Below are 22,339 nucleotides of genomic sequence, written 5' to 3'. Positions count from 1 at the left end.
AAAATAGATTATTAATTTTAAAATTTTAAATATATTAAAATTACTTTTAAAATAATAAAATAATATATTTTTAATGTTTAATATAGGATAATACACGAAAATTCAACTAAAAAACCAGAGTAACCACACACAAACTTTGGCTTTATTAATTAAGAGCTCACAGTCAACACTTTAACCACGATCTTCAAAAATATTTTGACTGTAAAAGTTTTATTTATAAATATATATAAATTCAAGGAATCAAATATATTATAATTAAAAATAATATTTTAATTCATATGTTAATTTATACATAAAAAGAATTAGAGACTAAAATCCCCTCCGTCCAAAGAAGGTCCGCAACAGACTTTAACGTTTAATTATTAATTTGATTAATGAAAAAGAAGAATGATATTCTTGCATCCGTTATTTGTATTTTTAATAAAAACGTTTTAACAATTAATATTTTCGGTGTTCTTTTGTTTAAAGAGCATTTGTTTATCAATTAAACGCATCTGATCCTGATTTATCTTGTCAGTATTTTGCTTCAAAAATTATATTTATTATGTTGCAGGTTCCCATTGTGGGCGTGAAAACAAAAACAAATTCATTGTTTTCGGTCAGGACGAAGCTTGAATCATTTATACAGTGGAAACTAGTTGTATATTCTAAAGAAGAGATTCTCTCTCCTGATTGTGACAATTTCAATAATTTTTATTTATGGTTATAATCAATTTTAGAAGAATTTAACAGAAAAAAAAATTTCACATGTTAGTGAAACTGAGAAAAATTGCGAAAAATAAATTACAATTTTAAAATATTAATTGAGATGAGAGATTTTAACATGTACTATAAATTATTAGAATTTAACTTATGATTTATGAACATTCTATACACATTCTCTCTCTCTTTTTTCTTATTTTCTTCTTCACGTGTATTTTTCTTCTTTTTTTTTCTTAACCTGGGATAGAACATCTATTATATGTTTTAAGTACACTGGTTTAATAATTTGGTTATGATAAACTCATACAAGTATTACTAATAACTTACGTGCTGTGAATAGTCTCTGTTTATTCTAATATTTAGTAAATTATTATAATTTTTAGAAAAATATGTTACATTGAGAACATACTTTTTTACTAATTTCAATTATTGTAAAAAGATTATAATTATGAAAGTGAAAAAAGAGTGGATGTGCAACAAAAAGCTAGCAAATCAGAAAGTGAAGTTATCAAATGATTAAATACTCGACCGAGTACATGTTTCGATTTTAATAGAATGTCCATTTATGTTTTATTCGAATTAAAAATTATGCATTACAATTCTGAAAAATATTAAAATTTGCTAATTAGAATCAATATGATCCTTTAATGTTAATGCCGTTAAAAAATATTATGTGTCAGTCCAATAAAATTTTTAATTATTAATTTTATTTTTATATTTGTTTAATTCAATTAAGTTCTCGTATTGTTTAAATAGAAATAATGTGGTGTATTTCATGAAAGCAACATTAATATCATTAGGAAATGGTTGTGCTTAACTTAAAACTCTTTTTTTTTAATCTCTTTTTCTTTTCAGTGATACAGTTTAATCGAGATTATTTCCTTCAAATTTAAGATCAACTTTTTCAAATCCAACATCACATATGCAAAATCTCTATTTTTGTTTATTGCATTGTTGAAAATAGATACATGAATCCATTTGTAACTTTTGAATTCGTTTTCAAATTCATAGAGAAAAAAACTGATGAAAAATGAAGCACAACGTTTCAATGTAAAAAGTAAAAAAGTTCATAAACGAAAAATATAAGGAAGAAAATACTAATTAACAAAAACTAAACTCAATTAAGTCAAAAATATATATAAATCAAAATAAATCAAATGTCTAAATATAAAAATCAAATTAATTAAATCTAACCTAAATTTATTAGAATCGAAACTATTCACAAATTGAATATCATGAAATATGAATATAAACACAATTTATATATTATTTTAGTAAGAACGAGCAATAACATTTAAACATTAAATTGAGAATATATTATTCCACTCTATATAGTATTATTTATGTCTTAAACTTTTTTCCTATATACACATTATAATAACAATATACTAAAATCATGTTATCACAAAAATATTAGTATAAACATTAAGCAAAGCAAGTTCTAAGACAAAGAAAAATAAGGTAATTTATAATAATTTAATTAACTTAAAGGATTAGGAAAACCTCGTTGTTCTTTTAGTGCATATAAAAAATATAAAATATGTAAAGTTTGATTTAGTTGTTGATAAATGATCAATGAACACTAATGTTGTGTTTAGATCCATACAAATATTATTCATGCGGATGGAAAGTGACTTGAAAACGTGTTTGGATCTACTTATTTGTGCTAATTTGTGAGTGTAAATTTGTAAGTAGATTGTAAAATTTAACACTCTCTAAAATGAAGAGATGTACAGAAAAAATTAAATCATCATTAATTTATTATTCCTCTTTTAATGATTTAAAAGTGCATCAATATTTATAGTACACACCTAGAGAGAAGAAAAAAATTATAAATCATGTAACAGGATAACCTAAAAGTAAGAAAGAAAGCATAAATATACAATTATAGAAAAAGTCAAAGTGTTCATAAACATTTTTCTAAAATTTTATTGAAATTTATTGTATATAAATATTAAAAATTTAAATACGAGTATAAGTTTCACTTTCAATATAAATAAAAAATTTGTGCATTAAACAATATTTATAAATTCATTATATTATTTTATATTAAAAGTCATGTGAATTTCTTAGACAGTCATATTTCATTTGTACTATGTCACTTCAATAAATTTTTCTTTTGAAAAACTCATAAAATAATATTTTAAAAGAAAGTATAGCAGTATATGATATAATGTCTTTTCAATAATTTTTCCTTTAAAACAGAAATACGAGCTACTGTCGACAAGCTAAGACGAAAGTGATAGCTTACACGAAATAAGGTGTGAGGTGTGATTAGTGGCTTTTACGGGTGTAGAATTTTTGTAACATCTTAAATAATTAATAGTTGACATGTACCATAAAGTATAAAATATTATAGTTTATCCTTATCATTAAATATGTCATTTTCTTAATCTGTGCGAACAGGAACGTCCAAAGATGAGATTGAAGAATGTTTACAGAAGAAATAAAATAAAAAGAAGAATATAAAATTAAATAATCGACACTGGTTTGTACTCTTTATAGCTTTTATATGTAAGAAAAAGAAAAGTAGAAATTTGCAGTGCGATGTATGTGGTCGGACTTACGTCTATCTGGAGAGTAGGAGATAAAGACAAAGGTTTAGGATTGGGTTTGAAAAGTAATTACTTTGTAATGAAGTGATTGAAATGAACCTCTCCACTGAAACAGTCCAGGTCTGTTACTCTCCAATATGCCAAAGCAAAACAATGGTCTTTGTGGAAGACAAATCAAACCACCACACCAGGTTTTTACTTGCCTAGTGCTGCCACCACCATGTCATAAAAAAGGTAAGATAAAATAAAAATAAAACTGTGGTCCCTTTTCATACAATATATTTTTTCTTTAGAAAAAATGTTTTCATGAGATTTTATTTATTATGCCTTTTACAAAAAGACTCTTATAAAAAATGGATATAACACGTTAAAAGTACATATATTTATTAGAAATAAATCAAATCTTAACTTATAAATCGATTCTTTCATATTGAATTAGGTTTAAAATCTATTTATGATATAAAAATTATTGTATAAATTCATTATGTCCTGTACAAAATATGATGTATATATTTGGGACGCAAGTTGAAAGTTCAGAAAATTTTATAATAAATAAGTATATGCACTTTAAATAATTAGATATTTTTATGAAAAAACATTTAGGAGTTTATTTTGAAAAAATTATATAAATATTTCTAAGATTGTGAAAATAAACTAAATATACTTTAACTATATTTAAATTTTGTTATTTTTAAAATTACTTCTATAAATGATAATTTTACGCAATTTTAAGTGTATATTTGTGATTTCCTTGCCCGATTTGATTTATTTTGGCATTTTAACTGTTAGTTTTTAACCCGTTGTATTGAGTTGGGATATTTCTATTCTTTAATTGATTGTATTGAGTTGGGATACTATTTTTAGTATTTAACTAGTTATATTAAGTTGTTATTGGTAGATGTAACGTCCCATTTAATTATTAAGCGAAATTAAAGGAAAACGTCACACAATACAAGTACAGTAGCGTAGTCCTGGGGTCTTTAACACAACCCCGACAAAACTCAGGCACACCACGATGCCAAAGGAAAGCTGAATACGAATACAACATAGAGTGTAGCGTAGAAATACAGAAAGAGATACATGGGCCATAACCCTAAATAAAACACAAGGAAAACTCCAGCCCAGATGGCTAAGCAGCGGAATCTCCATTCGCTTGTTGACCAAGAGAACCTCGCGCATCTGCTCCCATCAACCACGTTGATGATCATCGCAAGGAAAAACAGCCACATACAACACAACCATGTAACGAAACGGGTAAGCCAGAGCCAACAACATATTCATCACACAATCTAATATATTTTCGTCATCTCATATTCACATAGCAACCAAACATGTTATGACTCTTCATTCAATACACTACGACTCGACTCGACTCATCCGGATATGTATAACTTAGTCGGATTCAGCGGATGCTTGCACTTGTGGTGGATACCCCTGCTCGAACCTGAGCTGCTCACCCCCGAGCTATGTGTTACAAATGTCACGATGAAACAATTCTCCCTCACCACAAGGTTAGCCCTTAATGAATTTCAGGCCTCCTGCTACTCTCACCACAGGAGTCAGTCCGCTCTAGGTGAGACTAACTGGCCCCTTAGAGTGTCAGGATACAGTCCTTACCTTGAATCCTTACTTAGTTATACAGATGGGGCACCACCATGGACACCTACTAACAGGGGCCATGGGATTACGTCCCGACCACTAAAGCGCAACCCCGGAGGTCTCACCTAGAGACCCCAAGGAATTTATACGCTAACACGGACCAACATTCATAATTCAGCAATAAGAGAATATTAAAATCATATTTACATTTCCATACCAACCCCTGAGATTAATTCCTCATACGCGTCAGATTTCGAATCCATACCTCTGATCATCACCACCCCATGAATCTAGGGTCTCATCTCATATTAATCAAGTATCTCTTTAATTCCAACCCATTCATTCATTTCATATGTCAATATAATACCCAACCCGTCATACGTCGTTCATAACTCATGCCAAACATGCAAAATATTCTATTATATACATGTCCTTCATCACACAATCATACTCAACCAAAATAGATCACTCGGGAAGCATCAAACATCCAAATCACAGCACTGTCTCGCCCAGCATCTCGCTCAGGCTGAGGGGTCTCGCTCAGGCGAGACGTGCTCGCTCAGGCGAGCCTCCCCCTCGCCTAGGCGAGAGCACAAAGGCAGGAGTATGAGCAACGCGGGATCTCGCTTAAGCGAGATCCCTCTCGCCTGGGCGAGTTGCCTGCTCGCTCAAAAGTTCAAGCAGGTCGCCTGGGCGACCTTTCATGCAATAGACCTGGGCGAGCTCCCTGTTTCATCTCGCCTAGGCGAGATTGACTCGCTTGGGCGAGATTTACAGGTCTCGCCATTGTTCTTCACTGTAACAGCCATGTATATCGAACCAACCAAGCATACAAAGCATTTATTCACACCAAAACGAAGGATTTATCCATGCAATCAGTAACTCACTCAAGGACAGCCAAGACAACGCCTAAAAGACTGAAACCCTAACTTCCCGTACCTGGAAAGTGGCTAACAGAACTTCGACGCGGGACCTTGGAGCACAGCAGCTCGAGTGATGGACCTAGGAACTGACGGAACAGCGAAGGACACGATTATTTTCGGGCTTTAATCGGTGGAAAACGAATGTAAAGCTTTAGGAGGTAAGTACAATAGGGTTAGAGTTACTTACGTGGAGTAGAAATCGTTAGTTGGGACGAACTGGTTCAAGACAAGAACAAACCCTAGCAGAGCTCTAGTGCGGAAGGGCGACGGCTGCTGATTTCTGCAAGTGTGAGAGTGAGTGTGGAATTAGGGCAGACCTAAGGACTTTATGCATTGGGCTGGCCTTAGGCCCACTTACAAGGGCAGCCCACTAATCTTTAAGGCATAAAAAAAATGGGGCCTTACAGTAGAAGAGTGTATCTTGGATAAATTTTATTTTAAGCTGTTGATATCTCCATCATTTTTATTAATGAAAATATTTTTGTTCGGTAAAATTTACATGAATATTGGGTAAAGCTTAGCATAAAGGTGATTACAATTTCCTTTTATATATTCAAGCCTAATTATTCCTTACACAATCACATCTAAAAAACTTATATATATATATATATATATATAAATATATATATATATATATTATTCTTTTATCAATTTAATTAATATCATCTATTTATACGACATTAAATAGAATAATGCTCTCTCTCATTCACAAACGACAAAGAACAAGCCTCCTTTCATATTTAAAGGTTTTACAATATAAATGTATATTAAATAGAAAAATAATTTACACTTTAATGTATTATTGTAAAGCTCACATTTTTCTTAAAACATCTTGGGTCTGGTTTAATGATAGAGGGTTCAAGACCGGTCTAGTTGTCTACCTAAGACTTCTAGTTATCTACCTGAGACTTCTTCTAGTCATTCACTAATTTCATTTTGTCTTTTTTCTCAGAAATAGTTCATCTTTTTACCTTTTTCCTCTTCTAAACCATGAACTCTATGAGGACTAAGCTTCTTCTTCCTCCAAGCTTAGTGAACGCTCCCTTTCCACGTAAGTGGACTCGAAACTCAAGTTTATTTATGTTTCTTTTCTGTTCCTAAGCTCTGATTTCACGTCGGTCCCAGTCATGGTCTCACCTTCGTTCTCATATGTTCTATTTTCAGCTTCTTAAACTGCTCTTAGTTTAGGTGTGCTTGTTCACTAAGGGTTTTATTCTCTCTTAGCTTTCAATCAAGGTAAGGGAAGTTAGGGTTTTTCACGTTTCTTTTCAACTATCTACCTGTTTTTAGTTCTGTTTCATGCTTATAATGCTTGCTTGATGTTGTGGTTGCTTGGAAATATTGAAATGTTATTTGATTTTGAATGTTTGATGTTACATGCGTAAGCAGGGGAGGAACTTGTTGTTTTCGCCCAAGCGAATAACTTTTGCCACTCGCCTAAGCGAGAATAGCAGGAAACTCACCCAAGTTTCTGCTCGAGTCGTCGCTCAAACGACGAGCTCTAGTTTTGAGCGAGAGTAATCTCGCTTAGGCGAGAAGGTCTTACTTAACCGAGAACTCGCAGAACCTCATAATGCTCCCTGTTTGCAATCTCGCATAGGCAATGACTTTTAGCTTGAGCGAGACTCCTATCGCTTGAGCGAGAGCTCTTTAGCTTGAGCCAGATTGACAGCAAAATTGTTTGAATGCTTGTTTGCTTTCATGATTAATTGGTATACCCTTTTTAAAGCATAAAGTACGATGTCGTCGTGTATGTTTTATGTGGTATAATGGGACTGAGATTTTTATTGTGCTTGGTATGAAATAAGTCATGAATTGGTTGGTTGGTGGTGCATTGGCATGAGATTTTGATGTTTTGAGATAACATGTGGATTTGGTGTAAGAAACATGATATGAGCTAGATGTAATTCCATGAGACTCTTGGCGAGATTTCATGGTGGTGTTGTAGTGTATATAATCAAATAAGGATTCAAGCAAGGTTGCATCTGAAACTTTAAAGAATCTATCAAACTCACATAGAGTAGACCGGTTCAAGTGGTGAGAGTAGCAAGAGGTCCTAGTCTTTGGAAGAATAATGACCCTAGATGATCATGGACTAACCTTTGTGTGGTAGGGTGAAACCCATTGACAATGGCTCTGCAGAGCTGCAGAGGCTACCACGAGTGCAAGTATCCAGTAAATCTCATCTTTTTATATTTATCCAGATAATTTGTTTGAGGGTCTTGCATTGTTTACCTTCACATGTCCTGTTATTTTCATTTCATCTGTGAGCAACCTGTTAACTTTTGTCAAGTGTTTCATGTAGTCTAGGTAAAAAGTCATTATGTTGTGCCTTGGATATTTCTTTCTGTATATTATAGATAATTGTAATTGTTAATTTCGACATACTTCCTATCGATGTTTTATTTTTAAATTATAAACATGCGACGTTATATTTATTAAAATTATTCTATTAAATTGGTTCGTTACACTTATTATATTAGACGAATAATCTAATTTAATAAGTCTAGAATATAATTTTTTTTAAAAGAAAATTAATCAAATATATCTTCATTTATTGTTATACAATTATATGTATTTTATTTTTATAAAATTTTGGATTGTTTGATTATAGATAGTTGGTAATGGGGAATTATGCACTACAGAATGTTTGTACAATTCATAATATACCTTTTTTATTAATATAAAATATATTAGAAACAAGGAGTGCCCTGCTGCAGCTAAATATTGAAAATGAAAAATTGCAAACTACAAACGTATCTCTATAAGATTGGCGTAGTTCCTCGATGTACTCGTCATCAAGGATCTGGATGTGAATTCTAGGAACGACCAGAAGGAAAAAAACACAAAGAAAGTGGATTTTTTTCTTTTCGTATAATTGTACCTCCTTTTCTTGTGTCGATTGCTTCCAACATTGTCACCACCTCATGCATTTCTGGTCGTCTCTCTGGGTTTGCATTCCAGCATTTTCGTATGATGTTTGCAAAGTCGCTTGGACAATTTTTTGGAATTTTAGGTCGTAAACGCTGTGCAAGAAAATATGATCATGAGCATTATATTAGGAGAATATTCTGTGAAAATAAAGCAAACTATTTTCAGAAAGAAATATGATGATTCTCACTGTGCTAATATTCTTCAACATATCATCTTAACCATAAAACCAATAAAAGTCTACTAGGAAAAAAAAATTGCATATCCCTGCCTATATATATAACCCTTTAGTCATCTAGACATGATCATTGCACATAATTCAGTGATAGTTGAACAAGTATGTTAGGACACAACAAAGGTGATAAATTTCATGTCTTAGCCAAAAAGAAATAGATGAAATGACTAAAACTAAAACTAACCTTATTAATAAGGGAACATGACACCGTGGTAAGGGTTAGATTGGAAAACGTAGTACAACTATAAATTTCAGACAAGCAAATACCAAAACTGTAGACATCACATTTTCTGTTGTAAGGCTTGCCATTTAAAACCTACAAAACCATATATTAAAGAAAATTATTTTAGATTTTTTGCCAACTTCACAACAATACCAAGAACAACAATATACCTCTGGGGCCATATATCCATAGGTTCCAGTTTCACTTGTCATCTCACTTTGGTTGTTAGCTTCAATACGAGCCACTCCAAAATCAGCTATTTTCAAATTTCTATTAGCATCTAACAACATGTTATCAGGTTTTATGTCTCGGTGAACAATTTTCTTTGAATGTAGATAAGAAAGACTGCAATGAAAAAAAGAAAAAAAAAAATCAGTAGAAGAATACTGATACTAACATGATAAATCAATGCTATACGTGAGTCACCCTCTAGCGAGGTCCAAAGCCAGCTTAATCACAATCTGGTATGGAAGTTTGTTGAGCCTATTTCTGAACAAGTATTGTTTCAATGTTCCGCCAGTAAGAAACTCGGCAATTACACAACCCGTCTTGGAAGGAACAGAATTTGGACAAATGGTTGATGAGGGAATCATGAGATTTGGAATAGCCAGTGAAGCTCCAAGAAACTAATACAAAGAAAATACTAACACATTAACTTAAAAAAAAAACTACATGCAAAATTTGTAAAGTCATGAAAATAAACATGAGATGAGAAGAGTAAAAATTTGTACTTTTGTAACATTTGGATGATCAAGCTTTTGCCATACGCTAACCTCCTGCCAAAATGATGTCCTTAATGAAGCAATTTTAGTAGCAGGGGTAATACCATCTTCACCCCAGTCCAGAACTTTCACTGCAAAATGGAAAATGGAACTAGTTAAGTCATGAAAAATTTATTAAAGCTGTTCTGTTTTTTACAGCAACAAAAGCTTATATGAATACAATACCTGCAACATCTTGACCATCATAAGTGCCTCTGTAGACAGTACCATAGCTCCCATTAGCTACAGAATAATGTATATCCAATTTGGCCGTATCAATCTCCCATGCTTCTTTAGGCCTTTCTGCTGCAACGCTTTTGGAAAAAAGCTTGCTCAAGTGTTTTTCTAGCATGGCATCCAACCTCTTCAAATCAATTTTATCTGCTCTAAATATCATATTTTTGTTGCTGCTAACATTTTCACTACTCATCTTTGAACTCAAAACTCCAGATTCCAATTGCATCTTAGGTGAAACCCCACTTTCTGAATCCATCTCCAACACCCCAAATTTCACAATCTCTGATTCCAAAAAAAATCTGCACAACTGAGGCAATGATTAAATTAATTAGAAAAAAAAAAAATCATACAGTCATGTAGTTACAGTTCTTCAAATTCGAGCACCTCTAAATATCATACCCTTCTCATCGTTCTTGTTACTCTGTTTGACGAAAAACAGATGGAGCACAAACATCATACACTAACATGCAGGTTATTATAGTTCAAAAATAATGAATGAGATAACAAATAAACTTATAATTATAACTGAGCCAAATCAACAGTTGAAATAAACGGTAAATATAAAATAATATAAAAGGCCATCGACATTCATTTTTATAAAATTATACAGCTAAATACTTAAATGACTTTAATGATTTGTTATCATAAAAACTAAAATATTGATTTTTTATTTATAAATAGTAATGTATTAAATCAAATAAGATTATAAGAGTAAAATAACATAGAAAAGTTAACATATACAAAAGCGAAACGTACGGAAAGTTAGAGTTATTTTGTTTTATTAGTGAAAAAACAGAATAAATTTTCAGTAAAATATATTGGGTAAAGTTATTTGCTGAGAATTAAAAGAATGTTTCAAATTACAATAAAGAAAATCCTACAAACCTAATAAGATTAAAAAAAAAAACATCATCGATCTCATTTGATTTGGTCAAAAGGAGAGGGGGGCGCCGCAAACATAATTGGTCCATCAAGCTAAAACAAATATCATCTATGAGAAATTTTTATTGGAGATCCTGTTAACAATAAATATATATATATATAGAGAGAGAGTTAATTAATTAGCCTTTCAAGATGAATTTAAATATTTAGAGGATAACAGAAATCATATAATTAAAATAGTGTATATAAATGAGGTTGATGACCTAATTTTTTGGATTGAACTAATGGAAATCCAAATTGTAAAGACCAAAAAATTATAATTTTTGTTAAAATAGAAAATGAAAATATGGCTAGTTCAAGACAGTAAAAACTTGTGCAAATATTTTATTCAATTACTCACAAATCAAATCGATAAGAAACCTAAACTCAACGATCTATCCTGCATGATTCAAATCAAGAATTTCCTTTCCTCAACAACAACCAATTCTGTTCACTTTCAACATTAAAATTATCAAAAGAAGAAACCTTAGATTGAAGAAAAGGCCAAAGCCACCAATCGGAAAATCAGAAAACCCGATTCACACGTCTTAAGTGAACGAAACATAAGAAACCTAAACTCAACGATGTAACACTGGGATTTAAAACATAAAAGTTCCCATTGTACTCAATCCTAATATTTTGTTATAATTATAGATTTCGGATCAACACTAAAGAAGAAAGAGGAAAAGGACATAGAAGAACCTAAATTCTTAGGTTTCCGAAAACACCATGGAATTTCTCTCAAAACATTCACCTCAATTTCAATTATACCTCAGAAGTAAACATCAAAGTATTAACATTTCATTATATGTACTGAATCTGTATGGCATTTACTAAATGACGAAAAAAAAAACCTAAAACATATGCACACTATAAAAATGGATTGATGCCGAACAGAGATAATAGTATTCGAAGTATCAGAAATAAAATCAATAAAATCACATTTGTAACGTAGAAAACACAGTGCATGAAGGTGGAAACGTACCTTTGGAACACTAGCGTGGCTTAAGAGTCAAAGGTTGAAACAGTGAATGCGAGAATGCAGAGAGATTGATGAAAACAAACTGAGAGAAGGAAAGAGTGATGCTTGCAAATCTGAAATTAATAGAGAGAAAGAAGAATGTATATATCCCTTTAAATTTAAATAAATGAGGCGGAGATCACAACTTTATCATTCAGTTTCATAATATTGCTTTAAAGGATAATGCAATATTTCTACAAGAAAAAAAAATACCACAATATATCTATTAAAAAAATACTCAAATATTCTCTTTCTATGTATGGTTTTAAAGAATCATATCTTTAAAATAAAATAAAAGAATACACCAAAAAACGTAGCTTGATATTTTATTTAAGTAAATGTGATGCGTGATTTATTTTTGGTTTTCATACCGTTACTCAATGTAAGTGGTTTTGGTAATGTTTTATTTTTAGATTAGATCGGGTCAGATTAAATTTGGTATCTTTTGCTTATCCAAATAAAATTAGATTGAGTTTGAGTAAATGATCATGAGATTTAAACCTGAAAATCTTGCTTAATTCAATTATGCAATCGATATAAACTTAGATATTTTTTATCTATGATAGATCATATGATTTTATTTATATAGTGTTTGGTAAAAAAAAATATCATAATATCATCTTGTTCGTAGTATTCAAGGTGATTTAGATGATAAAATAAAATAATTTAATTAGTGTTTTTGAGACTATAAACAAAAATAAAAGATTAATCAAGGGGAAGTTATTTGTTTATTAAGAAACACGAACAAAATTCAGTTATTTATTACGAAGAACAACATATTTAAGTTATAAATATATAATAAAAGTACTAATCAATTTGCAGAAGAAAAATATGTTTTATTATACAAAATAATATTTTATAATACGGTGAACAAATATTTTATACCACACCTATTATGCAAGTAATATCAATGTTTATGTTTTACTTTCTTTTTTATACCTTGTTGACTAAATTTTAAAGCAAAGATATAACTAGTACAGAGTTATACGTTGAAAAGAATATTGGAAAATATTGTTTTTTTAAAATTCTTCTGTGAGTTAACAAATAAAGATAGGTTTAATTAATCTATCCAATTACTCAACTCAATCCATGTTGAACAACTAATAAATAAAAAATAAATAAAAATTGTAAACTATTATCAATCCAAATAAATAAATTACATTAAAAATTATATTAATCTCAACTGAACATGCATGTTCATCTTTAATTGCATTTTTTTCTCTACCAAGATTCTCTTTTAATTATTTTGTTGGAACCCTGATTCCTAATTATTTAGATTTTTTTTTTCCACTAAGTTTGTTGGAATCTTACTCTACACAATTAATTCAAAGAAGAATTGTATCATCGTATTTGTACGTATTATTTTAATATTATATTTTAAAATTCAATTATTTTAATTTTTTAATAATATTCTTATAAAATTATATATTTTAAAATTATATTATTTTATTATAACAAAAATGACCTGTGTTCTCGATAAAAATTATAAAAAGACATGAATATAATTTTTATTTGAACAATATAAATAGTTTTTTCATTAATAACTCCAAATAATTGTTTATATGAAGTATTTATAATTTTAAATATAAAAAGTCGGTGGATCACATAAGAAAATGTTTTTACTAATAAGAAACTCGTAATATATAATTAAGCAAATCTCATTACATATTTTATAGTAAACTCACTCATAAAACACTATCATCAATTCATCCTTTTAAAATTAAGAGAAATTCTAGTGTCAAAATTCAAAGTTTAATAATAAATTCAAATTGAAGTGTATATATATATATATATATATATATATATATATATATATATATATATAATTAATAAATAGTATAAAGATACATTTTATCGTACATAATATATCTTAAATCTTTTCTCACTTCAAAAAAATATTTTTTTATCATGTTATTTTAAAAAACTTATCTTTAATTTTAAACTGCTTTTGGCATTATCAGTTTAAAAAATAATCTTAACCATAAAAAAAATATTAAAAAAGACAACAAATAATTGAATGATAATTAAATTTTGGATATATTAAAAGGGTCGTCTTCTAAGTTTTTTTACCTGAGTTCAGTAGCCAAAATTATATATATATATATATATATATATATATATATATATATATATATATATATATATATAAATTGTTACTATATTTAATATTTAATCCACTGATGCCAATTAGTAAGAAAAACTGGACCGGACCATTATATTGCAAACACTTTGACTGGACTACAAGTTTAATAGTTAAGCCTATAATCTATCTAACTGCTTCTGCTATTTACACCTTCTCATATTCTAAATACAGTTCTCTATAATTTTTTTTTGTATAAAATTACTTAAATAAATTTATTTTTTCCTTTTTCTTAAACATCCCCTCCTCACTCATCCATTTTAGTTCCACTCCTTCTCTCTGATTTCACGATAATCCAGCACCCTTGGTTTTTAGTTTACTTTGTTTTTTTTTTGCACCCTTGGTTTTTAGTTTACTTTGTTTTTTTTTTTTTTTGAGTTGAAAGTGATGTAAATTTTTTTGGTATTTGAACTCAGATTTTAATACGGTTGAAATTTTCTCATCGATAATCCAATAGAATCAATCTTACCTTAAGACAATTTTTCAATAAGTTTTTATTTTTATATGTTGTTCCATTTTTTTATTTATACTTAATATGGAACTTAACTCACACATTTGAATTCTTAATAAATATATGATTTAGGTGAACCATGGGTTGAATTCTTTACCTAAACCTAAAAATAATATTAGCTAAAAGAAAAGTTTTTGTGGATCAAGTACAAGCAAAGCAAAGCAAATTAAAGTACAAGCGTCGTAAAAGTTATTCTCTAAATCCATTGGAACCTAAACAAATCAGAAAAATGAATACAAAAGGAGACAAACTCTATCTTGGAAAGTTCGTTAGTAACGTGACACCAAGAAAGGAAAGGACTGAAAAAAATATATGTATATAGGTTCACACATATCATAGTCCATAGGAAACTGTTATGTTACCACCATGCACCATTATTTTCTTTACTTCTGACATTTTCACCAGAAATATTGACATTTCCTTTTGGCCCCTTCCAAGTTTTCAAGAAAAATACTGATAGATTAAAAGGAAGACTTTGGTTTCCAAAGAAAAAAGTTACAGATGCATACAGTTCAATATCCTTAGTGAATGGTCAACTCATATTTCACATTTAAAAACAGACATCCTTGAGAAAAAGAATGGTTTGTAAGGGTTCTGATTGAAGATTAGAATAATCAATAAACAAAAGCATACATGCATTGCTAACCTCGAAACTTGATCATTTCTCTTTTGTCATTATCGTACCTACCTACAAAATTCATTTCTTCAGTAAAAGGAAAGCACCCCACATAAAATTTAGCCATAAAAGGCCAACATTTAAGACAGTTTGTATTTGTAGCTATGAGCATTGTGTTGTGTAATACAAATACAATTTTCCATGCATGATGCATGTGATACGGTGGAGGATTGTTTGCATATGTTTACTGTACTATCATCAATAAAGAGTGATTTGACATGAGAGTAGTAGCAGTTCACCTGTTACAACAAGTAATTCTAAATCAGCTCTATATTTCAATAGACATAATGGAAAAGGTAGGATCACAAGCGATGATATATATATATATATATATATATATATATATATATATATATATATATATATATATATATAAGAATCGAATATTTACCATCAAGTCAAAAATTATAATCTTTTGATTTAAGAGTGTAATCATCTAAATATCACGATTCGATTCTGAAAACGACTCACTTTCAACAATCTCTCTCAATACTAAAAATTTCATTCTTAAATTACAACTTGACCTATTTAACCTCAATCACAGAAGAGTTGTGCAATAAATATTTAAATTAAATTATTAAAATTTATTTAATTAGATCTATATTATTACATATACCATATTAAGATCTTAATTCTAGATAAAGGTATTGTTGGGTCAACATTGACAAATACAAACCGAGAGAAATAAATGTGGTTGTTGATTTACCAGCGACAAAGACATCCCGAAGTTTGAATAGGGAAAAACAACATCAAAGAGAAACAGTGCTAGAAGTCACAATAGAACACAATAGTATTTAATAAGCTAAAACACTTAAAAAGTCAATAATAAAAAAACATTGACATCGTTTTACTACGTTTCTTAGAAAAAGAAGTCTTCGGAATACGACAATGTTTGTATAAACAATGTAAAGATTAAAAAAGCTTCAGTGTGTATTCCTTTGCCAGCATAAATCTTTTAAGATTCATAACTCCTTATCAGCTACCAATACGCATCTACCAGTACACCTAAAAGTGTGAGCTACGTTTGTCTTGTGAGTTAAGAAATACAAAAATTCAAAAGTAAATATTTAACAACTTTATTCAAACCCTTTAACCCTTGTATTAATGTTTACATAATTTTAATATGCACGATCACGATAAGAAATAACGTTAAAGTCACATATATTTTGACTGTACGTTCTCAATTCCCCCTCTTAAATACTGTTCGTAGAAATTTTAAATTCCAAATTGTAATTTAATACTTTATTCCGCTTAGAAGTGAAGTAGATAAAAAATAAGGTAAGAAAAAAAATTGAAAATGTTTTGTTAAGATAAATAGATACTAGAAAGATAAATACGAAGCAATTTCTCTACATTAATTTTAATAATTATAAGACACAATAAAAATTATAACCATTTGAAACCATTTTAATAAAAAATTAACACCTTGTTGTGACATGTTTAGTATATCTATCCTTGCGTTGTGTCCAATCAAAATAATGCATTTGTTATTAGAATAAGATAATTCAAGTTTTTAAAACTTAAAAAAAATTCTAATCAAATTAATTAACAGTTTAGTGAAAAACTGTTAAAATAAAATATTTCATAATTAGATTTAAAAAAATAGAAGATTCATGATATAAAAAACTTTTAAAATAAAATATTTCATAATTAGATTTTAAAAAATAGAAGATTCATGATATAAAGTATATTAATATAGTTATTCAACAAATAAAATTATAATAATATAATATTCATACATCTCAACTATTAGACTAACGAAATCCTATAACATCATGCTATAACATTAAATTTGTCACACCATCAATCATGCAATATAAATTTCAACATAGAATCATAATTACAATAATTAATTAGTTTTTCTTATATGACAAAATGGCTCAAACAGTTTTGAGACAGTTCAACGCCTCCAAACTCACAAATATTTTATCTACACATAAAAATATCACAAACATAATCAGAGCGTACTATTATAATCATTGATCAACAAAAATTCATATTGATATTTATAAGGTTACATGTAAATAAGTAAAGGTTACATACAAAGAGAAATGCAAATTGGACCAAAAAATAACAGAAAATCAACTTATTATATTGAAAATTCTAATCGACTATCCTTGTAAAACTCGATGTTGTGATCAGAAAAGTCATCTCTAATTGTGAAACAGATGAGTGAGAATATAAAAAAATAAATAAAAAGAAGACGTAGAACTCTAAAAAATAATTTATAAAAAAATAATTATTTAATATAAAAAAAATCAGCTATTATAAATCTTTATATAACTTAAACATTTAATTATTAAAATGTCATAGTATTCTCTTTTTACAAAAATCATTACTGTTTTTTATTATCCTCTTTGGCAATAACATTATATAGAATAAAAGTACCTCATCTAGTATTGTTTAGGCTTAAATACTTTTTTGTCCTCATTTTCATAATGTTTGTTGCGGATGGTCTTTATTTTGACAAAATGTTTAAAATGGTCTTCATTTGTAGTGAATATTTAAGATGGTCCTCATTTTCGCAATTCATGTTTTATTTGGTCATTTTCTGTAACGTCGTTTAAATCATTAACGGAGCATTGTACAGGTGACACGGTTTGTATTAGGGTGTGTTACATGTACTATACATATGGCTCATTAACCTTAATTTTTCAATTTAGGAGAAATTTTGCAATTAGGGAAATTTTTTCATCTTCATCTTTCTTGAGGTCGGATTTGTTGGGAAACCAGCTAATATTTGTCATTTCATCATTGGATTGCGGAGGTATAATAATAAGGTATCTGTAAGCATGGATATTTAACTCTTTAATTGTTAACATCACTATTTCCCAAACTGTTGGGTGTGTGCTCCTAGCAGCCTTTCACATGAGTATTTTTAATTTTTTGTCAGAGAATCTTTTTCTAAAATTTGCATACAAATGTCTCATGCAAAATATTAGTTGCAACTGCAATCCAATGATGAAATGACATGTATTAGCTGCTTTCTCTACAAATCCGAGCTTAAGAAAGACGAAGATGAAGAAATTTCCCTAATTGTAAAATTTCCCCTAAATTAAAAAATTAACGTTAATTAGCCATATGTATCGTGCACACGTAACACACCCTAATACAAACTGTGTCACATGTCCAATGTTCCGTTAATGATTTAAACGGCATTACAGTAAAGGACCAAATAAAACATGAATTGCGAAAATAAGGACCATTTTAAACATTTGGTAAAAATGAGGACCGTTATAAACATTATGTCAAAAGGAGGACCATCCACAACAAACACTACGAAAATGAGAACAAAAAGATATTTAAGCCTATTTTTTATTTACATTTTGGTATTTATGGTTTTAAATATAACATGATAATTTATGTTTACTATTTTTGTTTTTGAATATAAAAATATATTTTTCGATACTTACATTACTATCACATATGCAACCAAAAAAACTATTGAAAAATATTTTACGCATCTATCCTCTTTGGAAATGTACATACGCGAAACTTCTCTGAGAAACGTACATTAAACAAGACAAAAGAAGAACCAAAGTAGAATATCAAAATGAAAACCTTCTTAACAACTTGTCTTTGTCCACGCAAGATAAGAAAAATTCCCAAGTACTTCGAATGTGTTCCACTCAACTCTTGTTATAAAATATTTAAATATTTAAATTTAATTCGTAAACGCGTGTAATTGTTATATTTCGTTTTTAATTTTAATATAAGAATCTCTGAACCCTTCTCGATGTTCGAAAATTTTCAATATAATTTATGAGGGTTTGGATCTTTCTTCTAATCATATCCAAGTAAGAAACAACATCCACAAATTAAGAAATGGTGAGCCATATAATCTCCATTATAATATTCAGTCAACTTTATTAATTGTATTTTGTTAATCCTCGATGTCCATAAACCTCTCTAACATCAGGGATCATATTGCAATATTCTTTATACACCCAAGAACAAGTTTTATACGCACACTTGTATTTATACGTGCAGGTATAACCTAGGAGGTTAGGTTGGATGTTGAATATTTGTCAGTTGGTTTGTATAGAAAAAGACCAAAAATGGTGAAACCAGTATAAAAAGACCAAGAAAAAGTGACAACCATATAGCACGTGGCATTGAAAGTACCCATGTTACTCGAGTAGAAAACACCATCATTGCACGAAATTTACCTCTCATAGGAGCTTGGAAAATAAACCATGTTAAAAGACACCCCACACCATGCTTCACCCTTTATGTTTTCATCATTCTTTCATTTCTTTTTTCTTCCTTCTATTAAACTAAGTCACGTGACTTAACACGTACTTTTAATGACTTTAAAACAGGCTTAAGGTTCACTAACCCTATTGAAGGGAAGGAACGTGATAGTGGACTAGAGAAGTGGCATTATACACACATAATAAGGAACATCTTATTTCAACATTTCTTTTATGGTGATCATCATCAAGATATGATTCGAGAATTGTTGTAGTTGAATTTATATTAATTAGAATAATCATTACTTTTTAATATATATATATATATATATATATATATATATATATATAGATATATAGATAGATAGATAGATAGATAGATAGATAGATAGATAGATAGATAGATAGAGAGAGATTATACAAAACATAAATTTCAATATTATTTACTTATATAATGTTTAAATATATTTAATCATTTATGTTTAATGATGTTATTTATTATTTGTTTTTGTCATGCAAAAGTGTTTTATTATCAATTTCGAATGTTGAATAAACTAAACTCTATGTTTATTAAATAAATTACCGAAATTAATTTTTTTTATCACACTATTATTATTTTCTCCCTCAATAATTATATTTCAAGTTCACTTAAATTCGCAAATTACTTTTTGTATAACATTTGAAAAAACAATAAATATTGAATTTTAATTATATGTAATTGTTCAATTTTTTATAATTATTTGATATTTATATAATTATTATTTGATATTTTATTTATGGTTGTGTATTTATAAATTTCTCTATTAAGATTTGACACTGAAAAAAAGGGCACGTGTTCTTATAATGACATTATTAATAATATCTTTTTATAAATAAAAAATTGTTTAATTAATATTTGAAATAGTGTGAATACAAACGTGTGAGTACAATATATATATATATATATATATATATATATATATATATATATATATATATATATATATATATACCAAATGATGATAAAATACAAATTTCATGTTTAATAATAGTAAAGATAAATGAATATAAATTTTACTTTAGAAACAGTGAAACAATCACAATCCATTATCATAATTAAGAAAACTATAGGAGATAAATTATTAATATTTGAATGTTGATATTTCCATGAGAAAGTAATATAAACATAATTTATATTGAGAATAAAATGTTGGAAAAATTAACAACTAGTTTCATGAAAAATATGACAAAGCGTATAATTTATGTTGGATAATATTAACTAATAAAATGTTTAATAAAGCAATTGACGGATAGACATTTTATAAGAATATGTAATATTATTGATATTTTTATTGTCTATTCTTTATTTACACTATAATTTAGTAGTGACTGAAGCAGTGAACATTTTGCTGAATAGTAATGTGATTCATACTTTATAGTCTTTGACAACTAAATTTGTGAGTAAATAATTTTCGTGATGATACATTAATATGTAATATATATCAATTATTTGTTCTTTAAGTGCTCTCAGAAAAACAGGGGATGTATGGATCTCCAATATTGTTTACCAGCTGTCATAGTTGTTTACTAATTCTGTACTTCTAGCCCTAAGCTTAAAAAATAGTAATTATAGTTAAAAATGTTAAGAAAACCATAATCTTTATCTTATTATGATTGTGATCGCGATGATTAGGATAAAAACTTTATCTTTTAAATTAGTGGAGGTCAAATCCATTATTAATGGCTACTTGATAAGATAAAAATATTGTCACACTAAAAAAGTAATAGTTATCGAGAATGATCGTGAAATCCATAAGATTTTATCTAATTTGTTCTATTAAAGAATACATTTTGATAAATAAAAAATTGAGTTTTATCTTTAGAAGAATTTTGTGAAATTATAAGTTATACAAATCTCAATTTTAATCTTATCAGAATAAACCGTGACGATCATATTTTTATAACTTATAATTCATTTTCTCATTAATTCTTTTTTTTAAACCGAATATCAGAATGATCATAATTCTTAATTTCTCATCAATAATTTTTATGAATCACATCACCAACAACTTTTAACTTTTCAAATTCTTAAACATACTAATTAAACTCTATAATATTTAACATATTTTGAATTCATCAAACACGACAAATTTCATTAATGTAAGTAGTCAAGTTTTCTTATTTTTAGGTAACTTGTCTGACGGGAAAAAATAATTATACCATTTAAAAGGCAAAACAAAATCGCCAACCACTTATAAAACTCTTATATAGGAAAAAAAGGAAAATTCATGTAACTGTTTCTTTTTTCTCCATTTTTTATACTCCATTTATTTACATATTCTTGTGGTTAGCCGATTTTTTTTCTTTTATGATGTAAAAAGTCACTCATTGTTAATAAAAATTTGAAAGTCTTGTTTTTATTGTATGATTATATTTATAATAATGAATAATGTGAATTGAATTTCGTTATCTTTTTTTGTTGTACATATTTTTACTCCGTTGCATCTTTATATTTTGTTAATTAAGGTTTGAAAGTGTTTTTTAATGTAATTATTATAATTTGTAAATCTCATTGAATAGTGTAAAATTACTAAATAAAACATTAAATATTGATGAAACAAAACATATAATTGAAGGCATATGTAGAATATTAATCTAGTTATCCAAAACTATAACTATAGTAATATACAAAATCATAATGGGAGTCTAAGAGTTAAAAAAGATATATTAAA

The 22,339-nt window shown here is 28.4% G+C and overlaps 1 protein-coding gene across 1 annotated transcript; it reads right to left on the bottom strand.

Moving 5' to 3' along the window:
* Positions 1–586: 586 nt before the first annotated feature.
* LOC114189486 (serine/threonine-protein kinase STY13-like) lies at positions 587–10,459 on the bottom strand. The gene is made up of 7 exons (XM_028078060.1): positions 10,116–10,459; positions 9,900–10,021; positions 9,595–9,794; positions 9,339–9,513; positions 9,130–9,261; positions 8,657–8,805; positions 587–611 (listed from the first exon to the last, which is right to left on the bottom strand). The coding sequence occupies exons 1-7, from the start codon at positions 10,420–10,422 to the stop codon at positions 587–589; spliced, it is 1,110 nt and encodes a 369-aa protein (XP_027933861.1). The 5' UTR covers positions 10,423–10,459.
* Positions 10,460–22,339: the final 11,880 nt, after the last annotated feature.

The sequence above is a fragment of the Vigna unguiculata genome, chromosome 7 (genome assembly GCF_004118075.2).
Source record: "Vigna unguiculata cultivar IT97K-499-35 chromosome 7, ASM411807v1, whole genome shotgun sequence".
NCBI lineage: Eukaryota > Viridiplantae > Streptophyta > Magnoliopsida > Fabales > Fabaceae > Vigna > Vigna unguiculata.
The sequence above is the reverse complement of the archived record's forward strand: the minus strand, read 5'-3'. Positions and strand labels throughout refer to the sequence as shown.